The 27,865-nt window shown below is 61.7% G+C and overlaps 3 protein-coding genes across 4 annotated transcripts in view; 1 reads left to right on the top strand and 2 right to left on the bottom strand.

Annotated features, from left to right (window-relative positions):
* Positions 1-1,037: 1,037 nt before the first annotated feature.
* On the top strand, positions 1,038-6,754 carry TEX261 (testis expressed 261). 2 transcript variants are annotated; one of them, XM_075039837.1, is made up of 6 exons: positions 1,038-1,192; positions 1,639-1,718; positions 2,234-2,387; positions 4,385-4,452; positions 5,607-5,709; positions 6,159-6,754. In XM_075039837.1, exons 1-6 carry the CDS (start codon positions 1,123-1,125, stop codon positions 6,272-6,274), a joined length of 591 nt encoding a protein of 196 aa, XP_074895938.1. In that variant the 5' UTR covers positions 1,038-1,122; the 3' UTR covers positions 6,275-6,754. The 2 variants fall into 2 exon arrangements, with proteins under 2 accessions (XP_074895938.1, XP_074896025.1); XM_075039924.1 differs by lacking the exon at positions 4,385-4,452.
* Positions 6,755-12,326: 5,572 nt separating this feature from the next.
* LOC142036790 (shootin-1-like) lies at positions 12,327-19,852 on the bottom strand. Its single transcript, XM_075040390.1, has 16 exons — positions 19,744-19,852; positions 18,163-18,227; positions 17,856-17,919; positions 17,462-17,556; positions 17,156-17,282; positions 16,333-16,430; positions 16,002-16,083; positions 15,625-15,719; positions 15,173-15,319; positions 14,561-14,714; positions 14,316-14,436; positions 14,057-14,106; positions 13,507-13,616; positions 13,283-13,342; positions 12,894-13,095; positions 12,327-12,633 (listed from the first exon to the last, which is right to left on the bottom strand). Exons 1-16 carry the CDS (start codon positions 19,778-19,780, stop codon positions 12,491-12,493), a joined length of 1,650 nt encoding a protein of 549 aa, XP_074896491.1. The 5' UTR covers positions 19,781-19,852; the 3' UTR covers positions 12,327-12,490.
* A 492-nt stretch (positions 19,853-20,344) lies between these two features.
* ATP6V1B1 (ATPase H+ transporting V1 subunit B1) overlaps positions 20,345-27,865 on the bottom strand; it is a 42,488-nt gene continuing 34,967 nt past the window's right edge. The window contains exons 4-14 of the mRNA XM_075039704.1: positions 27,582-27,675; positions 25,391-25,468; positions 24,881-25,020; positions 23,860-23,961; positions 23,569-23,666; positions 22,867-22,990; positions 22,470-22,620; positions 21,864-21,946; positions 21,524-21,628; positions 20,805-20,934; positions 20,345-20,705 (exon numbers count right to left, since the gene is read on the bottom strand). Of these exons, the coding sequence (XP_074895805.1) occupies positions 20,539-20,705; positions 20,805-20,934; positions 21,524-21,628; positions 21,864-21,946; positions 22,470-22,620; positions 22,867-22,990; positions 23,569-23,666; positions 23,860-23,961; positions 24,881-25,020; positions 25,391-25,468; positions 27,582-27,675 (1,272 nt within the window). The 3' untranslated portion in view covers positions 20,345-20,538. The remainder of the gene's footprint in view (positions 20,706-20,804; positions 20,935-21,523; positions 21,629-21,863; positions 21,947-22,469; positions 22,621-22,866; positions 22,991-23,568; positions 23,667-23,859; positions 23,962-24,880; positions 25,021-25,390; positions 25,469-27,581; positions 27,676-27,865) is intronic.

Below are 27,865 nucleotides of genomic sequence, written 5' to 3'. Positions count from 1 at the left end.
CTCTATATGGACACAGGGGTGCCTACACGGGTGCTGGGGTCCCTGGTGTCCCCATGGGGTCCCTATACAAGCTGGGGGGTCCCTATATGGGTGCAAGTGTTCCTATACAGGTGAAGGAAGTCTCTATATGGGTGCTGGGGTCCTTATATTGGTGCAGAGGAACCCCTGAATGGGTGCAGGGGTCCCTATACAGCATCGGGGGGCCCTGCACGGGTGCGGAGGGGGTCCCGGGGCGGGAGGCTGTATGGCCGGAGAGGGGGTCCCTATGTAGGTGCAGGGAAACCCTATACAGCTGCAGGAGTTGCCCCTATACGCATGGAGGGGGATCGCTATATGGTTTCAGGGGGTCTCTACACAGGTTTGGGGGGTCCTTGTACAGTTTTGGGGGTCCCCACGCAGTTTGGGGTCCCTGTATGGTTTGGAGGAGGGGTCTTTGCGTGGTTTGGGGGTCCCTGAACGGTTTCAGGGTGTCGCCCTACAGTTCGGGGTCCCCATATGGTTTGGGTGGGTCGGTGTGTGGTTTGGGGGTCCCTGTGCGGTTGGGGGTCTCTGTGCGGTTTTGGGTCATCTCTGTACAGTTTGGGAGGGGGGGTCACTGCGCGGTTTGGGGACCCTGTACGGTTTTGGGGTGTCCCTGTGCAGTTGGGGGGAGTCCCTCCGTGGGTCGGGGTCCCTATACGGTTTTGGGGGTCCCTGTACAGTTGGGGGTCCCTGCACGGTATGGGGGGATCCCTGTATGCTTCGGGGGTCCCTGTACGGTTTGGGGGTCCCTGTATCAATTTGGGGGGAGCCTGTATGGTTCGGAGTCCTGTACAGTTTGGGGGTCCCGTACAGTTTTGGGGTGTCCCTGGGAGTTTCGAGGTCCCCCCGCGTTTCGGGGTCCCATACAGTTTTGGGGGTCCCTGTACGTTTCGGGGTCCGTGTCCCCCCCCAACCCCGCTGTTCGGGAGCCCTCCGCGCCTGCAGGGGTCGCTGTAGCGCCGAGGGGCGGCGGCCTGGCCGGGCGGGGCGGGTCTCGCTTGTTCCGGCGCCGCGTGGTCAGCGCCGAGCGCCGCCGCCACAGCGGGAGCAGGAACCGGGAGCGGCGGGGCCCGGCTCGGCCCGGCCCGGTCCGTCCCCGCCATGTGGTTCATCTACGCCTTGAGCTGGCTGTCCTTGCTCATCCAGGTGGCTTTCGTCACCCTGGCGATCGGTGAGCGCCACCGCCGGGGGGGTGGGTTGGAGCCTGCGGGGGTGCCGCCGCGCGGGGTCTGGGCCCGGCCTTAGGCTCCTCCCGGGGGCTGTCGCGATATGTCGTGCTTTTTGTCGGCAAGGGAGTGGCTCCCGGGAGGGGGCAGCTTGGCATCCTGCTGGGAGCCGGCTCGGGGCCGCGGGTCCAGCACATCCCGGCGGCCTGAGCCCCCCCGGATGCCCCTGAGGTGCTGTGGATGCCCCAGAGGTTGGGGCGGGGGTGTCCCACGGGTGCCCCAGAGTTTGGGGGTCCCCAGGTGCCCCCGAGAATTGCGGGGGGGGGAGGTGTTACCCCTGCCCTTCAGTCTCCCCTGGGTTGGGTGAGCGTGGACCCCCGCGGCCGAAGGCAGCGGTGTTTGTCCCGGTCCCTCCCGGCCCGTGGGGTTGAGCAGGGCGTTTCTTCTGCAGCTGCTGGGCTGTACTACCTGGCGGAGCTGATCGAGGAGTACACGGTTGTCACCAGGAGGATAATCAAATACATGATCTGGGTAAGTCCCCGTGCTTGCAGAAACGAGTGGCTCCCTGCCAAAATCACCCATGGGGCGGCAGCAGCAAGGCTGGCAGAGCAGCTGTGGTGTGGGATGTTGGCTTTGGACAGACAGGACAAGTGCTTGGGAAGCTCCTGCTTCTCGTGGCCCCACGATGGCTCCGGCTGCCGAGGAGGGAGGTTGGCTGGGGCTGCTTCAATTGGTGCCTTGCTTAACTGGGAAGGTGGTGACCCTGCCTGACCTCTCCTGGGTGACACATCTCCCCCCTCAGCTGGGGAAACTGAGGCCCAGCCGTGGCCTGTCCTACCAGGAGCCGCAGCAGCAAGGTGGGATTCCTATTTGGAGCTTTCCCAAGTGGATGGTGCTGAGTGGGAGGTGCATGGGGAGATGCGGTGCTGTCAGAGCACACTAAAAATCACCTTGATGGTGGCAGGATTCCTGTCTGCGCAGCTGCCTGCAGTTCTGCTCTCTGCACACCCATGTTTGCACCAGGCAACCCCCGTTCTCTCTTCCAGTTCTCCTCGGCCGTGCTGGTCGGCCTCTACCTCTTCGAACACTTTCCTGGTTTCATGGTGGGCGTGGGGCTCTTCACCAATCTGGTCTACTTCGGTTTGCTGCAGACCTTCCCCTTCATCATCCTGACGTCCTCCAATTTCATACTGTCCTGCGGTGAGTGCAGCCATCACCTTCCCGTGGGAGCGGGCGCTGGGGCGGAGGAAGCCTTGTCACCCTGATCAGTGGGTGGGCTCTGGGTGGCAGCAAAGGTTTGGGTTTTGCTGTTGCAGCCCCTGTGGCTTTTAAAAGGACTTTGAGCTTTGTGCAGGATTTTTTAATTGCACTTGATGATGTGGCTGCAATAACTGTGGGCTGGGCCTGGTGGTGCGGGAAGTGCCTTTGGTTGTGTGCCCCGGTGCAGAGCTGGGGACACCGGGCTTTCCTGGACACCCTCTGCTTCACCCTCTAGCCAGTTCCACTCCAAACTCAGGTGGCAGTGCTGGGGAAACGAGATCTCGGCTGTCCCAAAGCTTGGCATCCTCCCTGCAGACCTCCTGTTCCAGGCATTCGCTGGGTCTTGGTAAAGAGCAGGAAGGATTTGAAGGAAACTAAAAAACCCAGCGTGTATAATTACAGCCTGATGTCAGGCTGGGCTGTGTGAGGCGGTGCATGTGTGCCATTGTAAGGAGCTGATGTTTAGAGAAAGAAAAGCTTTGGGACAGATGTCCACAATTAATGTGGAAATTCATCAGGGTTACTGGAGAAAGTTGTGTTAGAAAATTGCATTGCCGAGCCTGAATCAGGGATTTTTATTTTTCACGTTTGCACCATTCCTGTAGTATGTGTCGAGCCTGTGTCTGCAGCTGCCATGGACTGCTGGCTGCCTGGTCCTCAGCCCAGGCAAGTCCTGGTGCGAGACAGGCAAGATGGTCTCTTCTCCCTTCTGAGCGGCTGGCACGGGTGTGGGATTGTGTTGTGGGGTTGGCCAGGGGCTTAAATTAGCAGCACCGATATTTTGGCTGAAGCGGGCAGCTTAGGCGTTTGTCTACCGCGCTTGGCTGATGAACGGCCAGATTCACATTGTAGGTTGAACCGGAGAGTAGCTCTGCCACCAGGTCTCGGGTGGTGGGCCAGTAGCTCTGCCAGTTACACTGGTTTTTGGCTGTTCTGAGTAGGTCAAATGGTTTCCTCCCGCCACAAGTTGCCAAGTCTCCTGTGTGTTGTGTCCTGTGCACAGATCTGACTTTTAATCTCTGCTCTGAGTGATTTGTAGTGACACCTTAAGTAGCGAATGGGCAAAATTTCTTCCAGCATGACTTTCTGGAGTCGTTATGCATATTTCAGGGTGCTGTCTGTGTACGACTAAAATACCTTTGCTCCTCAAAGCATTCACGAAGGCAGGATTTTATCCGCTACTTGAAAATGAGTGTAGCTTTCCCATGGCGCATAGATCAGGAACTGCATTTTCTGGCAGACCCAGACTCTCATCTGGATCTTTGGTGACATCCTTAGGCTGGAGAGGACAATAAAGCAGCATGGGACACAGCATTTTGTGTCGGGGCTGTCTCCCACCAGGGCTCTACTGACCTGGTGCTCCTGGGCTGGGGCTGCTGTCTTGGCATCTGAAATAAAAGGTGAAAGAAGCTCCAATTCCTGCCTCTTAAGAGCTAAGTGGTGTTTTTCACTGCTGGGGACAGTGTTAGCCCTACTGTCCTGGCTGCATTTCAGCTTGACTTGGTTTACAGATGGCAGAAGAGCTTCTCTTCGCAGCAGCTGTCGGGGACGCAGGGTTTTTCGCTTCTCGTCTCAGCGCTGCGCAGCATTAGCAAGTGTCAGGCTGGGCTTTCCAGGGTGCCCTCGGGGACACGGAGCATAAAGCACCGGAGGGACGAGGGACTCAACCGGGGCTGCACAGAGTAACAAACTGGAGCTGGGACCCGGGGGACTCTGGCTGCTCACACTATTTCTCACTAGATGCGAGAAAATATTTTAGCAACAACAAGATTCCAGGTGTACAGGGGCTGCGGGGAAGGGGCTGCGCGGCAGGGAGGAACTGCTGCTCGCAGGGGCTGTGGCAGCGGAGGCAGATGTCCTCTTTCGGGGGCCTTGGAATACGCCGATGGTATTTCTTCCAGGCTGGAGACTGATTTTGCTGTGTTTTTCTTTGGCAGTGCTGGTTATATTCAATCACTACTTAGCGTTCCAGTACTTTGCCGAAGAGTATTACCTGTTCTCTGAGGTGAGAGACCTTTGGGAAGGAGTCGGTCCGTGTTCTTCCAGCCAGCATGGAGCTGCTAGCGGGAGGAGGGGGGAGAGGAAAATGCCATTTTTTCAGTCAGCAGTAAGACACACTGAGAATATTTTTCACGGACCTTCCCTGGGGGTTCCTGTGCTTGTTCCCTCAGAAGTACCAGGGAAGCTGCAGTTTCCTTTCTTGGCTGTGGGCTTGGGGCTTTCTCAGCCAGCTGAAGAGCAGAAAAAATACTGAATCTTAGCACGGATATTTTTTTTTTTCTAAAATGCTGAAAACTAGGAAAAGTAGACAAAAACATTATTTTTAATTTTTTTTATAAGCTAACCACGAATCACTTCCCTTTTGTAATATTTGCTTCTCATTATTTTTATGTCTCTGACATGCTAATTCTTCTGTATTACCATCCTTGCACCTGCCCAAGACGAAGGCCCAGATTCACAAAGGGGCTTGTTCAGGCCCAACAGTAGCTGCCACTTAGCGCAAATTTTAAGAACAAACAAAAAAACCTCCACCAAAATAAAAAAACAACAACCTTTTTATGAAGTTTTAATGCTTCTCCAGCATCGGTGCGCACAAGGAGGCTGGTGTGGCACCTCTCCCCAAACTGCAGCGGCTGCTCCCCCAAGCGCCAACTCCTCGTGCTACACCAGCGTCCCGCCCCAGGGCAGGAGGAGCGAGCCCAGGTCTTGACTCTTCCTTTTAGTCCCTGGAGGGTGTGAAGAGGATTTAATTAGTCATAACAGCACAGCCGATTTCCTGCTCATTTTAATTATGCTTTTTAAAATTCCGGTTTTGGGGAGAAGTAAAGGTTTTCAGGTGCCTAGGAGAGGAGCAAGGGCTTTTTCTGCACACTCTGTCCTTCTGTGGAAGTTGCTGGGTGAATTTTAGCCCCTTATCAGCTTCGCAATGCGATGCTATCTCAGCACCCGAGAGACTTGGGAGAGGTTGATTTGCGGTTCTCCCCCTTCAGTGCCCTTTCTTTTGAGGGGTTCAGGTAGAAACTTGGGGTGTATTGTAGGGAGGTGCAGCTGCAGCCGAGGCAGCACTCGTGGGTGTCAGCCTGAACAGAAGTCAGCGTGTGAATGGCTGCTGAGTGTGTTGCGACTCGGCTCTCACCTCCTCTCTTGCTCTGCCCGCAGGTTCTCGCCTACTTCACGTTCTGCCTGTGGTTAATTCCTTTTGCTTTCTTCGTCTCCTTGTCAGCTGGAGAGAACGTCCTGCCTTCCACAGTGCAGCCTGGAGGTGAGCATTCTCAAGGCCCGGGCAGACGCCCGCTGGTTTTTGACAGGGGCTGCACTCAACACCCCCCATTCCCTCTGCACAGAGCAGCGAAGGGGGGCAGCTGGTCAGGTAAACCCTTCCAAAAACTGGGGCAGGAAAAGGGGGGCTTCTGCAGGGTGAGGGGTGAGCGAGCAGAGTGGAGGGAGGGCTGTTTACATCCAGCATCTCTCCAGTCCTGGGGCCCTGTTGCTTTCCCTGGACCCTTCCTACAGCTCAAGAAAGGGAGCTCAGGATTTGGGGTCCCTGTCAGTGGCTTATGGAAATGCCCAGATGGGCTAGATGAGAGCAAACCAGAAACTTTCATGCTTTGAAGGCAGCTCATGCGTTGCCCTGAAATCAGATGACCCATCCCAGGGCTCCCATGGCTGTCAGCAGGTTCGTGTTTGATTGTTCTTCCCTCCTCTCCACAGACGACGTGGTCTCCAACTACTTCACCAAGGGGAAGAGGGGCAAACGCTCCGGTATCCTCCTCATCTTCTCTTTCATCAAGGAGGCCATCCTACCCAGCCGACAGAAGATTTACTGAGCCCCGGATGCAGCCAGCGTTGGCTGCGGTGAAGGAGCAGAGCAGACCCAAACTGTGCAGAGGGCTGCGAGGCAGCACTGTCCCCAGGCCTCGCTCAAACCCTCCTCGAGGTCTCTCGAAGGGATTTTGCTAGGAACCTATAAACCCGGCAATGACCGGAGGTGCCAGCAGCGCTGGACAGACGCACGGGGAGGGCTCGTGCCTTTTTATTACAGCTCTGCTGATCCCCCGGGACTGTGTGCAAGAAGGATGTTTGGCTCCGGCTGAGCGCGAGGAGGGTCTGACCCCCCGACGCTGCCCACCCTGCCTGGGGACCTGGGAGGTGTTGTCATCTGCTGGGCTTTAAAACCAGGAGTTTGTGCGTGGTGTAGTTTGGCTGTGGGGGAACGGTTCCCTCAGTGTGGCAGCAGAACGCGCTTGACATTTAACTGAGGTTTACACAGAGCCGTTAATTAAAAAAAAAAAAAAAAAAAAAAAAAAGGAATAAAGTAATCAAACTGTCAAAATCCCACGTATTCCTGCTGGGAGCCTGCCAGCGCTGGAGGATGCTGGCGTCCCGCCGTGCAGCACGCGTCGGGAGGGGAGCATGAGGGCGGGCGCCTTGCCCTGCGCTCTGCGGCTGCAGGGAGGTGACCTGGAAGGACTCAGAATTGCTTTTTGTTTGATTTTAATGTTGGAAATACCCACTTTTCTCTGGTTTTGCTGGAAGCCTCCCTGAGTGGCTGGGATGCTGCAGCAGTACAGCGGTAGATGATCGTGCTAAGAAGGAGGTAAACCCTTTGTTCTTGTTTCTTGTAATTATTAAAAAACCCTTTTTCCCACCCCCCCTTTTTTGCTTCATTGGTCACCTTTAGCCTGTGCCAGAACTAGATGTCCCCGCGCTAGCCAGGAGCTGGGGCTGTGCGTGGCTGTGACACAGGAATGCCCGGCTCTGGCAGCACGGTTTCATGGTTCAGGAAGGCTTTTTGAGGAGTTTCTGAGGAAAATGGCTCCTTTTGTGGCCAGTTCTGCTGAAGGCAAATGTGAGGCATGCAGTCGTACTGCCTCACCCCTCCCTGCCCTTGAGTTTGTTCAGGGCCCACTAACACTGGTGTGTTTTGATGCTGATTGATAGAAGTGTGGTTTCTGTTTGAGAGCTGCTCGTCTAATAAAGGCTATGGGTGAAGTTTGCCTTACCAGAGAGGCTCATGAGTCCCTCTGGCTCACAAGCGTTCCGCTCCCGTGTTTGAGTTGGTGTCGCCTGAGGAAATTGCCTTCTGTGCATGCGGATTATTTTTTATGTTTTTAGAGAAATAGTGGAGGAGGAGAGAGCTATCGAGGGGACCAGAGGGCTGCAGAAAGCTCATCGCAGAGGCCTTGGGAGATGCTAGTCACTGAGAGGGGTTAGCCGGAGGCGTATATTCTCAGTACAGAGCTCTTTATTGTCAGGGAGTCGGAGGAATGAAGGTAAAAGCACTGAAAGCAAAGTGGAGTGATTAACAGCAGGCAGAGCATGCAAGAAGATGCAAGGACATGCGTGGGAGAAGACCATCGGCCTTGCCCGTAGTGTTGGGAAGCTCCTGGAAAAGCTGTTCCCCAGCTCGGGTGATGTGCTGTAATTTTGCTTCAAGGCCACAGGGTGGGGGACGCTGGGCCCATGCTCTGTCCCCTGCCTCTGCAGCAGGACAAGCCGGACGCTTTTACTCCCCTCCCTGATGGGACTGGTTTAAGCTTGACCAAATTTAGGCTGAAAAATAAGATTTCCAGCCATGGAGGAGGGAGGTGGATGCCGGCAGTGCTGGTGGTGGCACCTGGAGGGGGGGGCAGCAGGCTGCTGGGAAGCTCCTGGATGTGTGTTCACAGCTCCGCTCCAAACTGTGGTTAACAGTTTCCATCGCCTTGGGTGCAGCCAGATGGGCCAGGGAAGGCGAGGCGAAGTCATTTCCCCCCCCCCGGGCTGATGCTGCATGACTTATGGGGCACGGCTGAGGATGGCAGGGCAAGCGCCGTGCCTCTCGCCAGCCTCGGGTCGGGTTTTAAATTTAGTTTTATCTCTCTGAATGTGATGCTGGAGGGATTGAAAACTTGAGAGCTGTCGCTGCCATGATGGGGAGAGCAGGGCACGATGGAGGGCTCTTTCTGCGGGGTACAGCAGTAAAAGCAGAGCCCCAGGACTCCTGACACTGAACCAGTGGATAGAATGTAAACGGGGAAGATCAGTAGCTTTAATGTCCCTTCTGCTGAGTCTTTTTAATCCTCATTTTCCCATTCACTTAGCCAGAAAGCAAGGGTAGATTACTTTGTATTTTTCCAGATGACAAGCCCATTTTTCCTGAGTACTGCTTGTGATCGTTGGGTGTTTAAGACGTTAATGACACACATTTCTCTGAGCTGAACCAGATTCAGATAAGTCGCGTAACTGAATGATAGCGAGCAAAACCCTATAAATATTTAAAAGATGAGCATCAGAAAAAGCCCGCCCAAAGGCTACGGCTATGTGGGGAGAAGGTAAGGCTGTGAGGACCACACTCAGCTACCCGGCCAGGCTCTCGTCTCCTGCCATAAGTAGAGAGTTTGGGGCTGGCTCCTGAAAATGGACCCTCTCGCTTGGGTCAAAACGCCCCGTTCCTTGCCCTGAAATGTGGGGACCCTGGGAAATCTGATGAATAAGATATAAAATCCCTAGTTATTCACAGGGCTGAGGCAAGGATGCTCTGGAGTCCACCCACAGAAGGTTTGCAAGAAGCTCCAGCTTAAAAAGAAGTGTGAATTACCACTTTGATTAAGTATTTAAGAGTCATGTATATTAATACGCAGCTGCCCTCCGAAGCATCTCTGCCTGCTTGGCAGCTCTCTCCTGGCTGCGGTGGCTCCGGCGGCTTGGGGACGGTGCAGCCGGCAGGGCACGGCTTTCCTGTCCCGCGGGAGCGGAGCCGGCATTGATTTTCATGGGTGTTTGGAGGGTGTAATCAGGGGAGAGGAATTCACTCGATACGGAGCGGGCAGAGCGCAGGCAGCGCGGCGGTGGGAAAGGGCAGGCTGCCGATGAGTAACCACGCTCGGGCCGTGGCATTTTCCCCCGACGGCGCCAAGCGAGGGAGGCTGAATTCGGTGGGGATCGAAATGTGAGAGTCGGGTGGTGCTGGGTCCCTTGTGATGGGAATCATCCAGAAAGCTGGATTTGGAGAAATTCAGCTTTGGCCAGGGCAGGAGGAGTGGGGGGCAGCCTGGCTCCAGCGTCCCTAGGCTTTCCGAACTGGTCAAGTCAGTCCCAGGGCTGTGGTCCCTGCGGCTCTTGCCTTCTTTTCCAGTAAGAGGATCTGTTCAACAAGCTGACATTCATCCTTTAGTCGGTTGAGCTCTTAGGTCTCGCGAGCAGCCTTTCCTTGTCTGCTTTCCACATGGCAGCTTTCAGGTGTCTGGAGAATCGAAAGGCCAGGACGAGAAACACTTGGTAATTAGAAAGATAAGCTCCTTGCCTTAAATATTTTAGTTCAAGTTGTCTACGCCTTCGAGAAGGAGAGAGAAAATGCATAAAAAAAGCGCAGAGATGGAGTTCTGCAATACAGTGACCAGTCCTGTCTGTCCCTGGGGAACAGGGGGGACTGCAGCCACCTCTGATCCCCCGGGAAGGGACCCATCCCCTCCTCGGATGCATAGGAAAGAGCTCGCCCTTTCTCCGATGCCACCGTGGCCAGCAGAGCAGGTTTCCTGGCACGTCCTTATTCCTTTGGGCCATTCAGTCTGATCCCAGACAGCTCTTTAATTATTGCAAAAAGGCATCCATGAGATCGTTGGCTGGAAGGGGAAGGTACATAAATCCAGACTACATTTTTAACGCGGAGAATAATTAACTCCTGGAAGGAGATGCAGTGCGGAAGGGGGATGCTTGGGAGCAGCCACAGTCCTGGCTACCCCTGACTGCTCTGAGCCACAACTGAATAAACTATTTAGAAAAGAAGGAAAGGGTCCTGCCAGCATCCTGCCTGTCCCCCAGGGTCGAGCAGCCCTGGCTTAGCCCTCTATAGGTGATTCCAGATGTATATACCTGCTTCTATAGGGGCCTGAGCCCACAAAAGCGACCGGCAGCGCAAACCTGCCCTGACACCCCCACATCCCTGCGGCATCGTCCGAAGGAAGGGGTGGCTCCTCTGCCCAGGGAAGGGATGTTTGAGGACTCACCAGCCTCCCCCGGCACGTGGCTTCTCCCCCCCCAAAACTGCGCTCTGGGGGGATGCTGACAGCCGAGCTGCTGCCGGCAGCTCTATTTTCTCCCAGGTTTTAGCGCAGAGCCAGCCCGTCCTCCCTGCCACGAGTTCAGGACCTGAACTCTACAATTTATCTGCAATAAAACCAGCCCAAAGAGGAGAAAGGGCATTTCCCTGGCTAATTAAGCATCTGGTGCAAGGGTAGAGGATGCTCTCGCTTACCTTCCCCCTGCCCAGCATCTCCTGCCTGCAACAGGGTGGCGGAGCTGGAGAAACCACAATTAAATTAAAGCTTTTGTTGTTCTTTGGGTTTAAAAGGCAGAGCTGTGGCTCGAAAGCTCTTGGGGATGGAGGGATGGGTACAGCGGCCTTCAGGAGCAGCACTGCTGCCACTGAAACCAGCCCCTAAACCCCCACATCCCGGCAGTGCTGACCCCCCCGTCTCCCAGTACGATCCAGCATTGCCAGGGGTCCCGCTGGGTATTGCTGAAGTTGCGGTGGGCGAGTTCAAAGCTCGGCCGTATGAAGCTCTTCGCTCTGCTGCTGTGCACGAAGGACTGCCTTAAAACACCCAAAATGCCCCTGCGACAGGGTGAGGGGACAGGACGGGGGCCACCGGCTGGGCAGGGTGCACCCATGGGTGCCCTGGGACCGTGGGCACTTGGGAGTGTGACCCCATGGAGCAGATCCGTGCTCTTCACCTCCAATTATCTAAATACAGAGATGCCTTTCCCTGGACCGGGATGAGCCCCGCAGCCCCTCCGTGACAGCTCCTCCAGAGCAGCAAATCTCCGGGACCAGCAGCTCAATAGCCTTGGAGCCAGCAGCTCGAGGGGAACCCCATCTCCAGCGGACCCCACCGCTTCCAAACAAGCACAGGCTTAAGAGCATCATCCCTTTGAGTGACAAAGGGTCTGCCAGGTCTTTGGGGACCCCAGCCTCGGAGCTGCGTGCTGCCATTCACCCCTGAGCTGTTGGGTGAAGCCCGGGAGCGCTGGATCACAGGCGCTCCCTGACATTGGGGTACCGGGAGAGATGGATTCGACCAGACCGTGGTCCCCTTGGGAACCCAGGAATGGCCAGCCTGATCCCAAACCGACGTGCTGGAGGTTTGGGGGAGCCCCGTCCAACGGCTGTGGGTGCAGAGCGTGGCCCCGTGAGCCCTCCCCGGGGCTGAACCTCTCCGGCAGAGATGGGGTTCCCCCGGCGGGGGTTGCCGCGGGATTGGGGGGAGCTGGAGGGGGGGGGCTGCAACAGCGCAGCTGGCCTCCGAAGGGCAACCTGAGACCTTCAGGGGTCTGGGGGCTTCTCTTCATCAGAAGCAGGAGGTTTAGGGCTCTCGCTCCCTGGGGTCCCACACAAGAGACAAAAGCTGCAGAGGACGGTCATGGGGGGGGTGGCCCCAGTTGCAGCCCTACAGTTCCAGCATCCCCATGCCACTGGTTGGGGCTCAGAGCTCTCCCAGGGGCTCCACTGGCACCAAGAGGGGTCTCGCTGCCTGTGCCATGGTTGGGCATCTCCAGGACCACAGCGCTGGACACGACACTGCAGCTTATTCTGCCCCGACAAGAGTCAAATTCCCTTTGTTTTGGGGTCTGGCTACCATTTACCTCCTTCAATGTGGAGCCCTCAGACTGCCAGGTTAGGGTGGGGGGACACAAGTATCTCCTCGCAGCAGGTAAATGCCATGTTACCTGTGTCCCTGCCCAGCTGCCGGGCACCCTAGGGTGGCAGGACCGTGGGTGCCCCGCTCCGGTCCCACAAGTTCTCCTGCCAGGACCAGTCTGCAGCAGCTCCAGTCCCATTCCCATCCCCAGCCCCATCCCACTGCCACCCCTTTGCCCGGCAAACGTGCCTCTCCGGTGACAACAGCTTTAATTAAAGCACAAGAGGATGCGAGCTGCTGGAAAACGAGGGTGAAAGCTTGCAGCAGCCGTCACCACCACCGTGCCACCTCCTCGCCCCACCATGACCATGTGGCTCCAGTGGTCCTGGGTGAAGGGGAGCGGGGAGGGGGGGGCAGCTGCCTCTACCCTGGCTCCCCCCTGCCTCTGGCCAGGTGGGCGAGGGGCCGGGTCCTGGGGAGACCACCCACCAACCGGGGTCTGAATGGGACCCCATCCCCGCTCCCCGGCGAGTGCCCGGATGGAGCCGTGCCGATGTCCTTGTCCCCTGGGGAGAGACAGACAGACAGACAGAGAGGAGAGGAGCAGGGTGAGAGCAAAAGCAGAGCCCGCGGGCACCCGTGCCACCGACCGGCAGCTTGTCACCGGGAACGGGGACCGCAGAGCATCAGTCGGGCTTGCGGTGGGACAGTGAAGGGACACGTGTGGGTGTCACATCTGTGCCAGTCCCTGCGGACCTTCTCGCTCCGGGGGGGGTCATCCAGCCCGAGCCGCTGCATCCCCTCCCCACCAAGCCCTACTCCGTACCAGGATCCGGCCTCCCCGCAGCCTCAGCATCCTCACGGTCCCGCTGCGGGGGGCCGGGGGTGGGCGACGGGGCGGGCAGCGAGGGTGCGGAGGCATCCACCGCCCGGCGTCGCCGCTGCAGGATGGACTCCAGCTGCCTGTCCTTGCCCTTCAGGCTGCTTTGCCGCCCGCTGGGCCTCCTGCTCGCCCTCCTCATGGCACCCTAGGAAACCCCACACACCGCCGAGATGCTGAGGGGGCCACGTCCAGGCGCTGGGACCCCCAGGGGCCGGCCAGGACAGCCCCGATGCAGCCCCACGCAGGACGGCTAGAGCTGGGGACGATGGCATCCGTGTCCCCGCGCGATGGCCTGGCATCACCCCCCCCCTCCTTGGGACAGGGCTGCTCACCAGGATGCCCTGCAGCTCCAGCACCGCGCTCCTCCGCTTGCTGGCCGCCTCCGCCGGACCCTGCGGGAGGGGAGAGAGGAGATGTGGCCGCGTTTTGCCAGCCCTGCAGCTCCCCGGGGCTGCTGGCTCTCCCCAAACCCACCCCGAGTCCTGGGGCTCCCCAGGGACATTCCCCCATGGGATGGAGGGTGTCCGGCAGCGGCCAAGCCCGGGTCCCTGCCTACCTGCCCCCGGGGGTCCCGCTCCTTGGCGGGCCTCAGGACCACCCCGTGCTTTATCCGCTCCATCATCTCCTGCACGGCTCGAGCTTTAGCATCATCAGCTTCTGGCTTGCCTGCGCAGGGAGCACCGCGCTGAGACCCCACGCACTCGTGACAGGGCTCACTCCCAGCTGGGGTGGGGAGCTGCCACCTCCCTGGGACCCCCCCCCATGCCCAGGATCCGTCCCAAGAGGTCAAACCCGGCCATGATCCAAGGCTGGGTACCACCCTGGCAGAAGCTCATCTCCCACCCGTGCCGGGCAGGACAGGGGTGCTGGGGGGCCCGAGCACCCTCCTTTGCGGAGCGGGGGGCTGGCAGGTGCCTGTCACCCCACCACGGGACCTGGGACCGACACTTTCAGATGGATGGGAGCTGCCTGAACCGGTGCAGCATTGGCAAACCTCTGTCTCGGAGAAACCCCGTCCTCCCTGTGCCCAGGGACTCTCCCACCGCTGTGGCACTGCCAGGGACCCCCCACCCCATGGCACCAGAAGCCCCCCAGGGTGCACTTACTGCGCTGCAGGTTTGCCAGCCCCTTCCTCTGCCTGATTGCCAAGAGCGGGCTGGAAGGGAGAAGGGAGGTGAAAGCTCTGCCCAGCTGCACCCCTCTCCCCCAAAAAGCCAGACGTGATGCCCAGCGTGCCCACCGTCCCTCCGGCGAGAAGCTGCCTGGACCCCCACCCCGGCTCGGAGCCAGGACGATGCCCCGGCATGGCTTGGGGACAGCGTGGCATGGCAGGCGAGAGCAATGGTATTGGGGGGGGTCACTTACTCCACGGGGACAGTGGGCGCAGGCGGTGGCAGCGGCGGCGGCGGCGGCACGGGTGCAGCCGGCTCGGGGGTCCGGCTCTGTGGCGGTGGGTCCTGGCCCAGCTTCTCCTGCAGCGACTCCACTGCAATGGGGTGCAGCTGGGGCTGTGCGGGGGGGGCTGGTGCCCCTCGGAGCCTGAGCCCTGAGCATCCCTCCGGCACCGCTGCCGGCTCCTGCCCGCGTCGGGCAGGGGTGAAAGCACCCACCTTCCTCCTCCAGCCCTGCCAGCCGCTTCTCAGCCTCCTGCAGCCGCTTTCTCAGCTGCAGCTTCTCATCTTCTGCCGTGGCCAGAGCAGCTCGGGCCAGATCCAGCTCCTCCGGCTCCGGCCGCCTCCCCAGCTGCTCCTCCAGCTCCTTCACCTGTGGGAACAGGAGGACGGGGGGGAGCCTGGTGCAGCCCAGGAGCTGGGGACTCCCGGTGCCATCCCTGCCAGGGACGGGGATGCTCCACAGCCCGGCAACTTGGCCGCTTGCAAGGAACTTCGAGCTAATGTTAGGGCAATTCTCGGCTGGGTGACGGCAGCCCAGGGGGCTGGAGGGGTGCTAGCCCAGCGGGGGGGGGCTCCCACCACCTCGTAGCCCAGTTGTGGGACCCTGTCCCTGGCGTCCGAAATGTCATAGTGGAAATTCATGGAAAAACAACCTCTCTGGGCTTGGCGCACAGTGCGGGACGGGCATGGAGAAGGCGATGGAGGGGTCTGATCCTGATCGCAGCTGGTTCCTGCGCCCAGGGGAAGCCACCAGCAGCCCCGGAGCCATGCTGTGCCCCAGCCCTGCTCCCCCCAGCGTGTCACCCACCCTTGGGGACGGCTCCTCACCCGCTGCTGCTGCTCCTGCCTGGCCTCCTCCAGCGCCCGGGTCAGGCGTCCCACCTCCTGCAGGGCTGCCAGCAGCTGGGCGCTGGGCTCCGAGCTCTGCAGCAGGATCATGCTCTGCCTGTTCGCCTCCTTCTTTTGCACCAGCATCTGCCCGTGGGGACAGGGGTCAGGGAGGGACTGAGCCCCCAGGCTTACCCCGGAGAGAGAAAAACCCTTTCCAGGGAGGCTGAGAGCAAAACCTATCCGACCTCATCCCGGGGGACCGCGACGGGTGCCCAGGAGCATCCCCATCCTCTCGGGATCCAGGGCTAAGGCAGCAGTGGGCTGAGTAATGGGGTGTCTGCATCGAGGGACACCGACAGCAAGCAGCCCCCCCCCGCTCTCCCACCTCCCGCGGGTGCCTGTCCCCCCCCCAGCACCCATGGGCAGGGTGACCCGGGTCCCGGCCGCACCTCATGGGCGAAGACTTCGGCTTGCAGGCGCAGGTCCTGCTCCAGCTCCAGCTGCTGCACCGCCTCGCAGTAATCCTGGGTGACGATCTGGGACACTGCCGGGGAGAGCGGGGGCTCGGGGGGGGCTGGCGCTGGCACGGGGAGTGCGTGCCACCGCAGGGGCCTCGGCACAGCCACCTCCCATGGACGGGGATGCCCACGTCCCGGCGATCCGGCTGCAGCTCCCAGTGCTCCACCATCGCCTTTGGCTTCACTGGTTCACCAGACTGGGCGGCGCTGGTGGCACTGGGAAGCTGCCGGCTGCTCCTTCACCAGCTCGCCGGGGCGCAGCGAGATGAGGAGGGGACGTGGCCGTGGGTTCCCAGCACCCAACTCACCTTTCTTGAAGGACTTCAGTGCCCGCTGGCTGGCGCCCAGGGCTGCCCGCAGGCGCTGCCGCTCCCCCTGCCCCATCTCCAGCTGCAGCCGGACAAGCCCCCGCTCAGCCCCAGGCTCAGCCGGGGGGTCCCGCTGTGCCCAGCCCACCCACCCCCGGGACATCAGGGAGACGGCGAGGGGCTGCGGAGGGGGGTCTTTCTTCCCCAAAACCTGTCCCGAGCTCGGCAAGGAGCTACCATGATGAGCAGGGGCCAGGGAAGGAGGGGAAGAAGGCGGGTGATGAAGAAGGACTCTGCCCGGGGGGGTCCCAGTGGGGGTCCCGGGAGGTACCTGGTTCTGCAGGTCCTGGTTCTGCCTCTCCAGCTCCTGGACCTGGATGGTGAGATCCTTCCGTTGCGCCAGCAGCCAGGAGATCTTCTCCTGCAGATCTGGGAGCAAAGGTGGGAGTGAGGGGTGGGAAAGGGTCCCTGAGGACCAGGCTGGTGGGGTTACAGCCACCCCCCCCCCCAGCTCACCCCCATCCTGGCCATGTCACCGGTGACCTTGTTGGAAGCTTGTTCTGGGATGTGACCCAGAGGGACATCAGGGTGGCAGTGGGGTGGAATAGCATCCCACGGGACACCAGGGGCCGGACTCGGCACCCTTCTCCCTGCCCAAAGCTGCCCCCGAGCATCCCCCAAGGGTCAGCCCACGGGCAAAGTCACAGCATCACCTGAACGTGGGGGGGTTGGCTGGAGTGGGGCATCCCCCGAGTGGTGCATCCCCCCCAGAAGTGCATCCCCCCGAGCAGTGCATCTCTCTCAAGGGGTGCATCCCCCCCAGGGGTGCATCCCCCGGACCCCCGCCCCGGTACTGTCAGGCAGATGGAGCACCAGGCTGCGCACGCGGCCGAAATTGCTGCCACGGGAAAACAGGATGGGAAAGGAGGAAGCGTGAGCAGCAGCGCTTTCATTTCATCTTTTTTCTGTTTGATTTCGGTATCGCTTTCTCGTTGTTTACCCAGAACAAGGCCCGGGGGAACCTAAAACCGTGGGGCTGGGCTGAGCTGGGCTTGGGGACACTGGGACGGGGCAGCCGGACAGGGACCGGGGCTTTGGCTCTGGCTTCACTCTTTCTGGCTGGGGATGGACCGGGACCCCCCAGTCCGACTCACCCTCAAGCTGCTGCCCGTAGTGCTGGGCAGGGTCGGGGTCCTCCTCGGGGGGCACCTCCTTGGACAGGGCTGGGGGGGCCGTGGGGGCCAGGCTGAGCCGCTTCAGTTGCTTGTTCTCCTGCTTCACCTGAGGTGGGATGGAGGTCCCCCCCCCCAGCATTGGGGTTTCTACTGCACCCACCGAGCTGGGTGTGCTGGGGGTGGGGGGGAATGCACCGGCACCCTTGCACCCACAGCGAGGGGCTGCGGGCACCAGGGTGCTGGGGGGGCGAGGAACGGCGGTGGGGGCACGCTGCCCACCCCTACCTGGGCTGCGTAGGATTCGGCTCGCTGCCGGCACGTCCTCTCGATCTCAAACTCAGTCTCCAGCGCCGCCAGCTCGGCCAGCAGCGCCTGCGACGCTGGCAGCGGTGGGGGCCAGATTCAGGTGCCCGCCCAGCCCTGGGTGCCGGGTGGGGGTCCCGGCTGGCACCCTGCCCTCCTCCCTGCCCACAGCCACCCCCGCCGAGCGGCCGGCAAAGCCGTGCCAGGTCACCCAGGACCGGGGATGGCACCTAGCTCTGCACCGTGATGGGGATTTTCCCACTTGACCATCCCACTGACACCATCACCGCCAGCTCCAGTGAGGGGCTGAAGCCACCCCCTGCGGCCCCGTACAGCACCGAGCCAGGATGTGACTCCAGGGTGGGACGGGGCTCACCTTGCTCGAGCTCAGCCAGGCGCTCCTCCGCTTCGCCCACCTCCTGGCCAAGGGGCTGATGCTGCTGGGGGAGAGATGTGCATGTGGCGTTGCGTTGGCACGGCGCTGCTGGGTCTCGGTGAGCCCCGAGCCACCCACATGCTGCCAGCCGTGCTGGGGACATTGTGACTGTGCCCCCCCGGTGATCAGTGCCATGGCACACAGCCGCGGCTGCAGGGGAGGGCACAGGGGAACCAGCACTTCACCACCTCAGAGCTACGTGGGCAGGAGGAAGAAATAAAACAGAAAAAGAGCCTGTGAGTAATACCTGCACCATAGCTGCCTCTTCCTCCTCCTCCTCCTCCTCCTCGCTGCTTTCTGACTCCAGGATGGCTGCAGGGGAACCAAAAGCACGACAGAAGGTCACCAGCGCAGGTGGAAACCCAGGAGGTGTTTCAACCCCTTTGCTTTTCTCAGCCTCATGTTGCTCTGGGGGGAGAGGGGCTGAGCACCCCCCACCCCACAGGCTGGGGGGCCGGGCAATGCCTCTGCGGCTGCTGGAATCACATATCCTAAGGAAAACGGGAAAGTCCGTACAGCAGGGCAGCCTGGAGCAGGAGGAACAGCCTGCAAAAATCTGACCTGATAGCAACCAGCTCTGTAACAGCTTCAGCGAGGGTGTAGAGGGCATTGGGGTAAAGGGGCTGCTCAGAGAAGGCGGGAGGACAGCCGGGAAAAATCCCAGTGAGTGATTCTGGGTGAGGGAAAAGCCATCCCAGAGCATCCTGCTGCCCCAGCAAGCCCTTGGCTGCAACTCGCCCGAGAGGTGCCACCGCAGAGCTGTGCCCTTGCTGGGCTCAGCTGGTGCCCGTGGAGGTGGGGGACACTGGGGTGACACCGGGGACTGGACAGTCCCCAGCACCACCGAACTTCCCCCGTCGATCCAGCCCCTTTCACTGGGGTGACTGGTCTGGGGGATGTGAGACCCCACTGAGTGCACGTGGGCACGTACTGGGGAGCACGTCCCTGGGGGACAGTCACTGGGGGGGGGGGTGGTCCCCAGTGCTCGGGACTGGGAGCTCTTTGGGGGCTGCACCCCAGCTGGATGGGGGGTCCCTTGTCCCCAGGGGTCCTCCTGTCCTTCCAGGGTGGGGGGCTTGGGGAGGTGGCTGTTTGCCCGGGGGGCAGCTCCCAGCAGGGCTGTGGTGCGTCACGGCTGGGATCCCGCACCTGCCTCCGACCCTTCCCATCACAGACCTAATCCGGTGGGGAATGCGGCTCTGGAATCTAAATCCCCCTCCATTTGTAATCTAGCCTCCGCTGCTGGGACTTCAACACCGCCTGCAAGGTCTGGGGGGGTCCCCACGGGACCCACACGACGGGCGTGCTGCTGAGCAAACGCCCCAGGACCCTTCGCCGGGACCCCCGTACCGAGACCCCCGTGCCAGCTGTGGGGCTCGGGCTGTGCAAATGGCGCTGCTCCCTCGCGGTCTCAGCTCTTGCAAAGTGAGGATGTACGATCGTGCAAATGCCAGAAAAAGCCCTAAACTGCAGCTGGCAGCTGGGACAGGCACCTCCTGCAGCCCAGAGCGGCAGAGGGATGGACAGACGGACAGGCGGGCAGATGTACGTCATGCCTGGGAGCTGGCAGTCCATCTAAATACATCCCACCGGTCATTGGCCCCTCTGCGACACACGGCTCAGCAGAGAAAATCCCTCTCCAGGCCTGGTTTTGGGCTGGTTTTACCCCCTGCAAACCATCTTGTCCAGCCAGTGGCGCCCAGAGGCCACGGTGACGGTCGCAGGGGACACAGCAATCCACCCTGCCACGAGGCGTGCGGGGATGCCCGGCCACGCGTGACCCCACCAAGTCCATCGCGTTCCTCAAACGCATACGGGGAGACCTTACCTGCGAGCTGTCCGGCGCCTTCCCCAGCCCAGGCCATGGCGGTGGGGCTGGTGGTACCCAGCACCCCGAGCTCGGCAGGATGCCTGCCTCCCGCCCCGGCGCTCGTCTCGCCCTCCCCGCCTGCGGCAGGGAAGTGAAACCGCGCTGTCTCCACCACCGCCGGCTATGATGGGGGCCGAGCACCCCGATCCCAACAGGGCTGGTCCTGCCACGGCAGCAACCAGGGGCTCGAGGGGGAACCGAAACCCCCTCTGCCCCAGCTGCGAGTCGCTTTGACTCAGGGAGATGCTCAGGTCCTTCCCTTGTGCAGCTCCGTAGCAAACACTCCCCCTCTCACGGCTTTCACACCTCCCAGGTCATCTTAAAATAAATAAAAAAAAAGCCACGGTTTGAGGAGATGCCAGCTCTGTTGGAGTTTTGGGCAGCTTCCCGCACCGCTGCTCTGGCAGGCGAGGAGCTCTGCCTGCATCGGGCAGCCTGCCGGGGCTGGGAGCGCTGCTGCCGCAGGGTGCAGGCAGGAGGATGGGAACAGATCGGGGGCGGGAGGGAAACAGCCACGGTGGGAAGCGCAAGAGCAAGAAGGGGTTTTGGTGACCACGCTGGTTTTATTGAGCAAGGAGAAGAGGTTTCTCACTGCTTTGGGATGTTGGTGCCGAGGACCCGCAGCCCTCTGCGCCCTCCCAGCACCTAACCCCAGCCAGCCTCACTGGAGGGACCTTTGGGTGGTCCATAGAGGTTTGGGGGAGGCGAGGCTGCTCCCCGAAGCTGACCGTCTCAGCCCAGAGCTGGGGGGGGTTAGAGGGCCGTGCTGGCCGGCCCCTGGCCCGGCACCTTGGCCTCGCGCGGGTAGTACTCGGCCAGGATGCTCTCGGGGATGCGCTTGAGCAGCTGCTTGGGGAAGATGCGCAGAAGCTGCCAGCCGATGTCCAGGGACTCAAAGATGCTCCGGTTCTCATAGGGACCTAGGAAAAGGTACAGGCAAGGGAAGTGCAGGAGCAGGGAGATGCTGGGGGTCCGGTCCCATCCCCAAACCCCCTCTGGGGTCCAGTCACCCGCCTCACCCTGGGTGATGAACTGCTTCTCAAACTTCTGCAGGAACTCCAGGTAGAGCAAGTCATCGGGCGAGAGTGCCTCTTCCCCCACCACCGCCTTCATCGCCTGCACATCCTTCCCGATGGCGTAGCAGGCGTACTGCGGGACAGACGGGCGGCTGTCAGGACAGACGGACGCTCCGTGCAACCCGCAGGGCAGGCAGAGGAGGGGGAGCAGCGCAGGTTCCCCCCTGCCCAGCTTCGGGAACGGCTCGGGGAAATGCCAGCCTTTGCTCTGCTGTTTGCTGCCCGGTTGTGTCAAGCTGCACAGCGGGGACTGCCCGAGCAGGGTCTGCGTGCTTGGGCTCAGCCAGTTTGCAGGCAAAGCCCTCTGGTGTCCGCAGCATCCACAGTTATATATAATTATGTTATATACAATAATATATGCTGCATGGAAAAAATCTGGCTTGCTGTCAGCCTGGGACTCTTGCAGCAGGACAAGCTATGGCTCCGCCGCCACTTTGAGGCTTTGCATCCCCTGGACTTTCCACTTCCCAGGGTAAAGCATCCCACTCCCTTACCCCAACTCCCCTTCACGTCAAGGAGGTGCCAAAAAATAAGTGCTCGAGTCCATCATGGCCAAAAGCGCCACGATCTCAGCCCCAAGCAGGGGGAGGAGGGCTTTGAAGGGATAAATGATCCCACTCCCACTCCCCTCCATCATCATCCCCCTCCTGCCCAGCCCTTACCAGCTGGTTGGAGACATCCCCGTGGTCCTTCCTGGTCATGCCCTCCCCGATGGCCGACTTCATCAGGCGGGAGAGGGAGGGCAGCACGTTGATGGGGGGGTAGATCTGCAGGGCGAGAGGGACCACCCCCACATTCGCCCACTTGCCAGCCCTGCCGGACACCCCCGTGCAGGCAAGGGGACCGCTGCCCTCAATTTAAGCACCCCCCCTGCCCTTGGCACCCCCCACCCTGGTGCTCTCGGGTGATTTCCAGCCCCAGGTGATGCCAGTGGGCACAGCGGTGCCGGATCCATCCCCGCTCCGCTGCGGCACGGAGCCGGGAAGGGGCACGGGAACCAACCTGCCTGTTGTGGAGCTGCCGGTCGACGTAGATCTGCCCCTCGGTGATGAAACCCGTCAGGTCGGGGATGGGGTGGGTGATGTCTGGGGGAAAAGCAGGGTGGTGTGAACCCCCAGAGCGGGTCTGGCTGCTCGGGCGGGCACGGGACATGGCTGTACCCCATGCCGGGGTCTGACCGGAGCAGCACAGCCCCAGGGGAGCTGCACTGGTCTACGGTCGTGAGCAAGAGCCGGTTCCCCCCATCACCAGACAGAGAACTGCCTGTTTTAGACTTGCCTGTGTGTGCACACACCCGTGGGCACCCCCACACCCGTGCCTGCACATCCCCCCCATGCCCCCCAAGTCTAAGTCCCCCCAACCACATCCTTCGGCTGAAACCCAGCACTTTGCTCCAGCTGGGGGGGTGGCCAGAGGGACAACTTGGTGGGAAAAAAAATCCCTAAAGCATCCCTGCAAGGCTTGCTACCCCAACAGATCCCAGGAACTCCCCCAAAACTTGTTAAAACAAAACAATTTGGCATTTCCCAGCCCTGCAGTTTCCCAGTGTGGGCACAGCGGTGGCACCGCACGCCCCACAGGGACCCCCATGTCCCCGGGGCTGCTGACCGTCGTTGGGCATGGTCAGGATGGGGATCTGGGTGATGGAGCCGTTCCTGCCCTCCACGCGCCCGGCCCGCTCGTAGATGGTGGCCAGGTCGGTGTACATGTAGCCGGGGAAGCCGCGGCGGCCGGGCACCTCCTCCCTGGCTGCCGATACCTGCGGGATGGGGGGGCTGGCATTAGTGCGGGAGGGGGCTCAAGCATCCCAAGCACTCTTAGAGCATCCCAGGCATCCCAAGTGCCCCAAGTAACTTGGGCACCCCAAGCACCCCAAACACCCCAAGCACCCCGGGAACCCCAGGCATCCTGGGCACCCCAGGCACCCCAACAGGGCAGTCCTTATCCCCTGCCACACGGGGAGGACACGGGGGACCAGGGCAGATCCCGGGGGACAGGCACTGACCTCCCGCAGGGCCTCGGCGTAGGAGCTCATGTCCGTCAGGATCACCAGCACGTGCTTCTCGCACTGGTAGGCGAGGAACTCGGCGGTGGTCAGGGCCAGGCGGGGGGTTACGATCCGCTCGATCCTACGAGGGAGACAGGGTGGGCACCCCCAGATCCTAATTCCATCCCCCGCCACTGCAGAACATCCCTGGAACTTGGCATACGGCTTCCCTACAGCGTGCCAGGCTGCCAGCAGGGGTGACCAGGTACCCCCCCAGGGACCCCAGCTCTCGGGGTCCCCAAGCTGGGACTGGGTGATGGCCGGGGAGGAGGAGGGAGGCACCCGCTGCCCCCCCAGAGCATCGGCTCCCAGCCGCTGCAGGAAGGGATGGGGACCCAAAAGCTGGCTGGGATCAGTGCCAGCTCCCCTGCCCGTTCTCTGCCCACTGGTCAGGGCTCAGGACGGCAGAGGGATCCACAGGCTTTGTGGTTCCCACGGACGGCAGGACCCTAATGACCCCAATGACTCCCAGCTGCACCCAGCACCTGCCCCTGCACCTTGATCCACCCAAGGCACATCAGGTCCTCATCAGGGGGAGAAGAGAAAGAAGGAGGAGGAGGAGAAGAAGAAGAAGAAGGAGGAGGAGGAGGAGGAAGAGGAGGTGGAGGAGGAGGAGGAGGAGGAGGAGAGCTGCATGCCAGAGCCATGGGGCTAACTCACGTGGGGTCATTGGCCAGGTTGAGGAAGAGGCACACGTTCTCCATGGAGCCGTTCTCCTCGAAGTCCGACTTGAAGAAGCGAGCTGTCTCCATGTTCACCTGCCCACGTGGGAGGAGAGGCCGGTCAGCAGGAGCAGGGCAGCTTCACGCATGGGGAAACTGAGGCAGGAGAGGGACGAGGCGGCGCAGGGAGGTGGCAGCAAGGCTGCCTGCACGTCCCGTGCGATTTGGGCTCCCCACCAGCAGGCTTTGCCGAGGTCGGCTGGGCTGTCCTGTCCCGGGACCGACTCACCCCCATGGCAGCGAAGACGATGGCGAAGTTGTCCTCGTGATAGTCCACCACGTCCTTGGACTTCTTCACCAGACCAGCCTGCCGGCAGATCTGTGCGGCAATCTGCAGCGGGACAGGGACAGGCGGGCAGCACGGGGCCAGTGCCCGTGGCCAATTTCCCCCCCGCCAGAGCAGCCACAACCCTCCTGGGACCAGGATACGGCCCCCGCGGCAGCAAGGGGCAGGGGTTGCAGGGGATGGAGGTAGGACAAATAGGAACTGGCAAAGGAGAGAGCATCCCAGGACAGGCACCAGCACCCCCAGCTGCCCGCCCAGCCCGCAGGTGGGTACGCAGCCCCATGGGTTGCAGGGGGGAGCGGGGTCTCCCCCCCGCCACAGCCAGCCGTGCCCCCTTGCCGTGGCACAGCGCCCGTCGTGCCAGGCCCTGACTTGACCGTGGTCACCCTCCTCTGTCGCTCCCGATCTGTCAGGGCCGGTTTTCCATCCCATCGCATCACCGTCTGCGCTGGTGGGGGGGGGGGGATGGACGGCGCTGCCCATCCACCGTGCCGGTGTGCCCATGGATCAGGCTGGTATTTCCAGCGCCTGCTGCTCTGCCCTTCTGCATGGGCCCACGCTCACGGGGTCACGGGGTGGTCTGTGGCCCCCCACCCCATGGGCTCGGGCACCCTACATCAGCCCAGATCACCTCTCCCTCCCCAGCGTTGCTCTTGGCATACCAGGGTTTGCTTTATCCCTCGCTGTGCAGATGGGGAAACTGAGGCACAAGGTAACATGAGCTTCCCTTCCCCTGCATGCACCAGCCCATCACCCTGCGTGGCTGGGGGGGGGGGTGTCGGAGAACACAACAGCCACCCCAAAAGGTGGGTCTGGCCCATCACAGTGAGCAGTGCCAAGCAGGGAGAGGAGAGATGCAGGAGATGGGCTCCAGCCCTCCCAAATCCCCTTGTGCTGCCTCCTCCATCCTCCTCCTCCTCCTCCTGGGGCTGCAGCAGGGGCTCAGCCCCCCGCGGGGACCCACCTCGTTGTGGGGGAGACCGGCAGCAGAGAAGATGGGGATCTTCTGGCCCCGGGCGATGCTGTTCATCACGTCGATGGGCGAGATCCCGGTCTGGATCATCTCCTCGGGGTAGATGCGGCTGTGGGGGTTGATGGGCTGGCCTGGAGCAGGAAAGGGAAATGAGGCACCCCAAAACGGAGGAATCGCCTCGGCTGGTGCCAAGAATTAGACACGAGCTTCTGGAGCTAAGGATGAAGCATGCTCTTGGACCAGTGCAGCCACCCAGCACCAGCCCTGGGGTGGGATGGGGTCGCCAGCCACCACCCCTGCACCTGTACCCCCACCCGGGGCACCCCAGTGGGGACAGATTAACCCCCCCGGGGATCTGGGGCGGGGGCAGCACCGCGGGGCTGCTCTGGCCATCAGGGCACAGCTTTATCCCCAGATGCCGGGCTGCCCCGGAGACCCTCCGGCATCACCCGCAGCTGGTGAAAGGAGCCGGCAAAGCAACGCCGTGCCCAGAGCCGTCACCGTTGATGTCCAGAAAATCCTCGGCCATGACCGGGGGACCGCTGTCGATGGGTTTGGCAGAGCCGTTGAAGACCCGACCTGCAAGGAAAGCGAGCCGCTGGTCCCCTGCTGAACGCACCAGCCGGGGAGGACGAACCAGCCTGGTGCAGAGCCCAGGGAGCAGGCAGCTGCCTGCACCACGGCCACCGGGCAGGGTTTCCATCCTGCTCCCGGTCCTCACGGCATGTGGGGGCATTCGGGGGCTACCCTGCCCCTTGGGCAACGGCTTTCTCCTGAGTACAGCCCCGCCGTGGGGGAAGCCGGGAAATGGAGAGCACCCATGGGTGCCGCAGGACATCCCAGCTGCCTGGGGTGCCCCAGAGGGGACGCGGGTACCGGTGCTGGGTGTCTGTGGGTGAGGAGCAGAGGACTTTGCACCCGGGGTGGCTCTTGGCACCCACAGCCCCCCGTGCCGGGGGACAAGGTGTTCCCACGTCACTGCATGGGGTGGGCAGGGAGTGTGTTACCCACAGGCTGGGTGACACCACAGCCCCCGGGGCAGGACGATGCCCCAGAGACCTCCCCATGCCGAAGATGCCAGCACACACGGGGCCAGGTCCCCAGAGACCTCCCCGTGCCATCCAAGCCACCCTCCATCACCTCCCCTTGGGGTCCCCAGCTCCCGTGCAGGTGGGGGTGACACCGAGACCCCCCCCCCCCATACCAGCCCCGGGGCGGGGGGCACAAGGCTCCCAGAGAGCCGCCGCATCACCGCTCACACTCAGCCTCATCGACCGGCTCCGAGCCACGGGATCGATAGCGGCAAAGCCGGCATGCCAGCCACGCCATCCCCCCCCCCGGCACCCCCGCTTGCCGCTGCCACCCCTATGGGACTTTCTTCTGGTCCCCGACGGGGCCGGGGAAGCATCACCGTTGTCAGAGCAGATCAAGCTGACGGCGGGGCTGGGGCTCGGGAGCACGGACCATGAAAGGTCAGTAACCTTGGCGCTCGCTGGGCACCCACGTCTCGCCGGCGCGCAGCCGCTTTAATTCAGCGCCGCGGCACAAAGAGCGGCGGAGGGGAGGGAAGGGGCGATGGGGCTGAACACCTGGGCGACCCCGGCCCAGTTTGGGGGGGGGGGGGAGGAAGGGGAACCCCCCCACACCTCCCCGAGACGGGACAGGGAGGCTTGGGGGGAGCAGCGGGGACAGGCTGGGACGGACTCTGCGCACCCCTGCTCGGCCCTTGTCCCTTCTCAGGGGATTCACGCCTGGACCCTGCGCGGGGAGAGGGGGGACCCTGCCTGGGGAAGGAGCGGGGGGCTCCCTCCCCGCTGCCGGGGAGCCGGGATCTGTCCGGCCGTCACCGCACGCTGCCGTACCGCGCTCGACACTTGCCCCCTCCCAGCCAGGCTGCCCTTTACCGCTGCCCTTTGCAGGCAGGGCTCTGGCCGGGTTTCACGCTGCCGGCAGAGACGGGAAAGAGATTGCAGGAGACACTCGGCCTCCGACCGGGGAGCGATACCGTGCGTCAGCCCAGGTCCCTCCGCCGGGACCCCCAGCAACCTTCGTCCCCCTCGCTGCGACCCCTGCGAGCCCCCGGGGGCTGGTTCGGGGGCTGTAGGACCCTCAGGAGCTGGGATGGGGGGCAAGGGGCCGGGATTGAGCTTGAACAGCCTCAGGGGAAGCTGCTCGGGGCCATGGGGGTCTGCCAGCACCCAGCTCTGCCCGGGTGGGTGTCCCCGTGGGGACAGGGGTGGCCGGTCCCCTTTTCGTGCTCATGTCTGGCCATGTCTCAGGGCTCAGCACAGATGATGAAGATGCTGGGCAGCCCCCAGCTCTCCTCAGGTCGAGGTAATGAGAGCGCTAACGGCACGACCACAGGCTGGACTTTGCCTGTCCTGAGGCGGGAAACCTTCTCCCAGTCCAGGCCAGGCTTCTTCTCCTGGGATAACTGGGCAGAGTGGGCCCAAGGGGACATACTAGCCCTGTACGAGGGCGACTGTCACCATCTCTCCATGCTGGATGTGACTCTCCTGGCACTGGAGAGCGTGCCCAGGGATGTGCTCAGTCCCTGGGCAGCAGCAGAGCTAAACCCCAAGACCCCAACACCCCCAAACTGCCTGTCCCCCCACTCCAGCTGCTTACACCTGGGTTACCCCACCATCCATGCACCGAGATGTGTTGGGGCTCAGCAGCGGGCTGGGCTTACCCAGCATGTCCTCAGAAACTGGGGTCCGGAGGATGTCCCCGGTAAACTCGCAGGAGGTCTTCTTGGCATCAATCCCAGATGTTCCTTCAAATACCTGCGGAGACCCCGGGGCAAGAGGCGGGTGGGCAGCAATTAGCAGGGATTAGCGGGTGCAAAGGGCCGGGGGCCGGGGGGGGGGGCAGCCAGGCTCTCCGTGGGGAGGTGACGTGATCTGCGCTCACCCAAAAATCTTGTCAGGGAGAGGTGATAAAGGAGGGGGAGAGACCCCGGGGTTAAGAAAACTC

This window comes from Buteo buteo, chromosome 1, assembly GCF_964188355.1.
Source record: "Buteo buteo chromosome 1, bButBut1.hap1.1, whole genome shotgun sequence".
NCBI lineage: Eukaryota > Metazoa > Chordata > Aves > Accipitriformes > Accipitridae > Buteo > Buteo buteo.
This window is presented reverse-complemented; position numbering and strand designations above follow the sequence as displayed.

Excerpts from the sequence above, each read along its gene's own strand:
- TEX261 (XM_075039837.1), top strand. The coding sequence starts at position 1,123 with ATGTGGTTCATCTACGCCTTGAGCTGGCTGTCCTTGCTCATCCAGGTG. Across the intron at positions 1,193-1,638 it reads TTTCGTCACCCTGGCGATCG|CTGCTGGGCTGTACTACCTG; the intron begins GTGAGCGCCACC and ends TTTCTTCTGCAG. Across the intron at positions 1,719-2,233 it reads TAATCAAATACATGATCTGG|TTCTCCTCGGCCGTGCTGGT; the intron begins GTAAGTCCCCGT and ends TCTCTCTTCCAG.
- LOC142036790 (XM_075040390.1), bottom strand. The coding sequence starts at position 19,780 with ATGGCCTGGGCTGGGGAAGGCGCCGGACAGCTCGCAG. Across the intron at positions 16,084-16,332 it reads ACCAGGACCTGCAGAACCAG|CTGGAGATGGGGCAGGGGGA; the intron begins GTACCTCCCGGG and ends GTCCGGCTGCAG. Across the intron at positions 13,617-14,056 it reads GCTGGCAAACCTGCAGCGCA|GCAAGCCAGAAGCTGATGAT; the intron begins GTAAGTGCACCC and ends CTCCCTGCGCAG.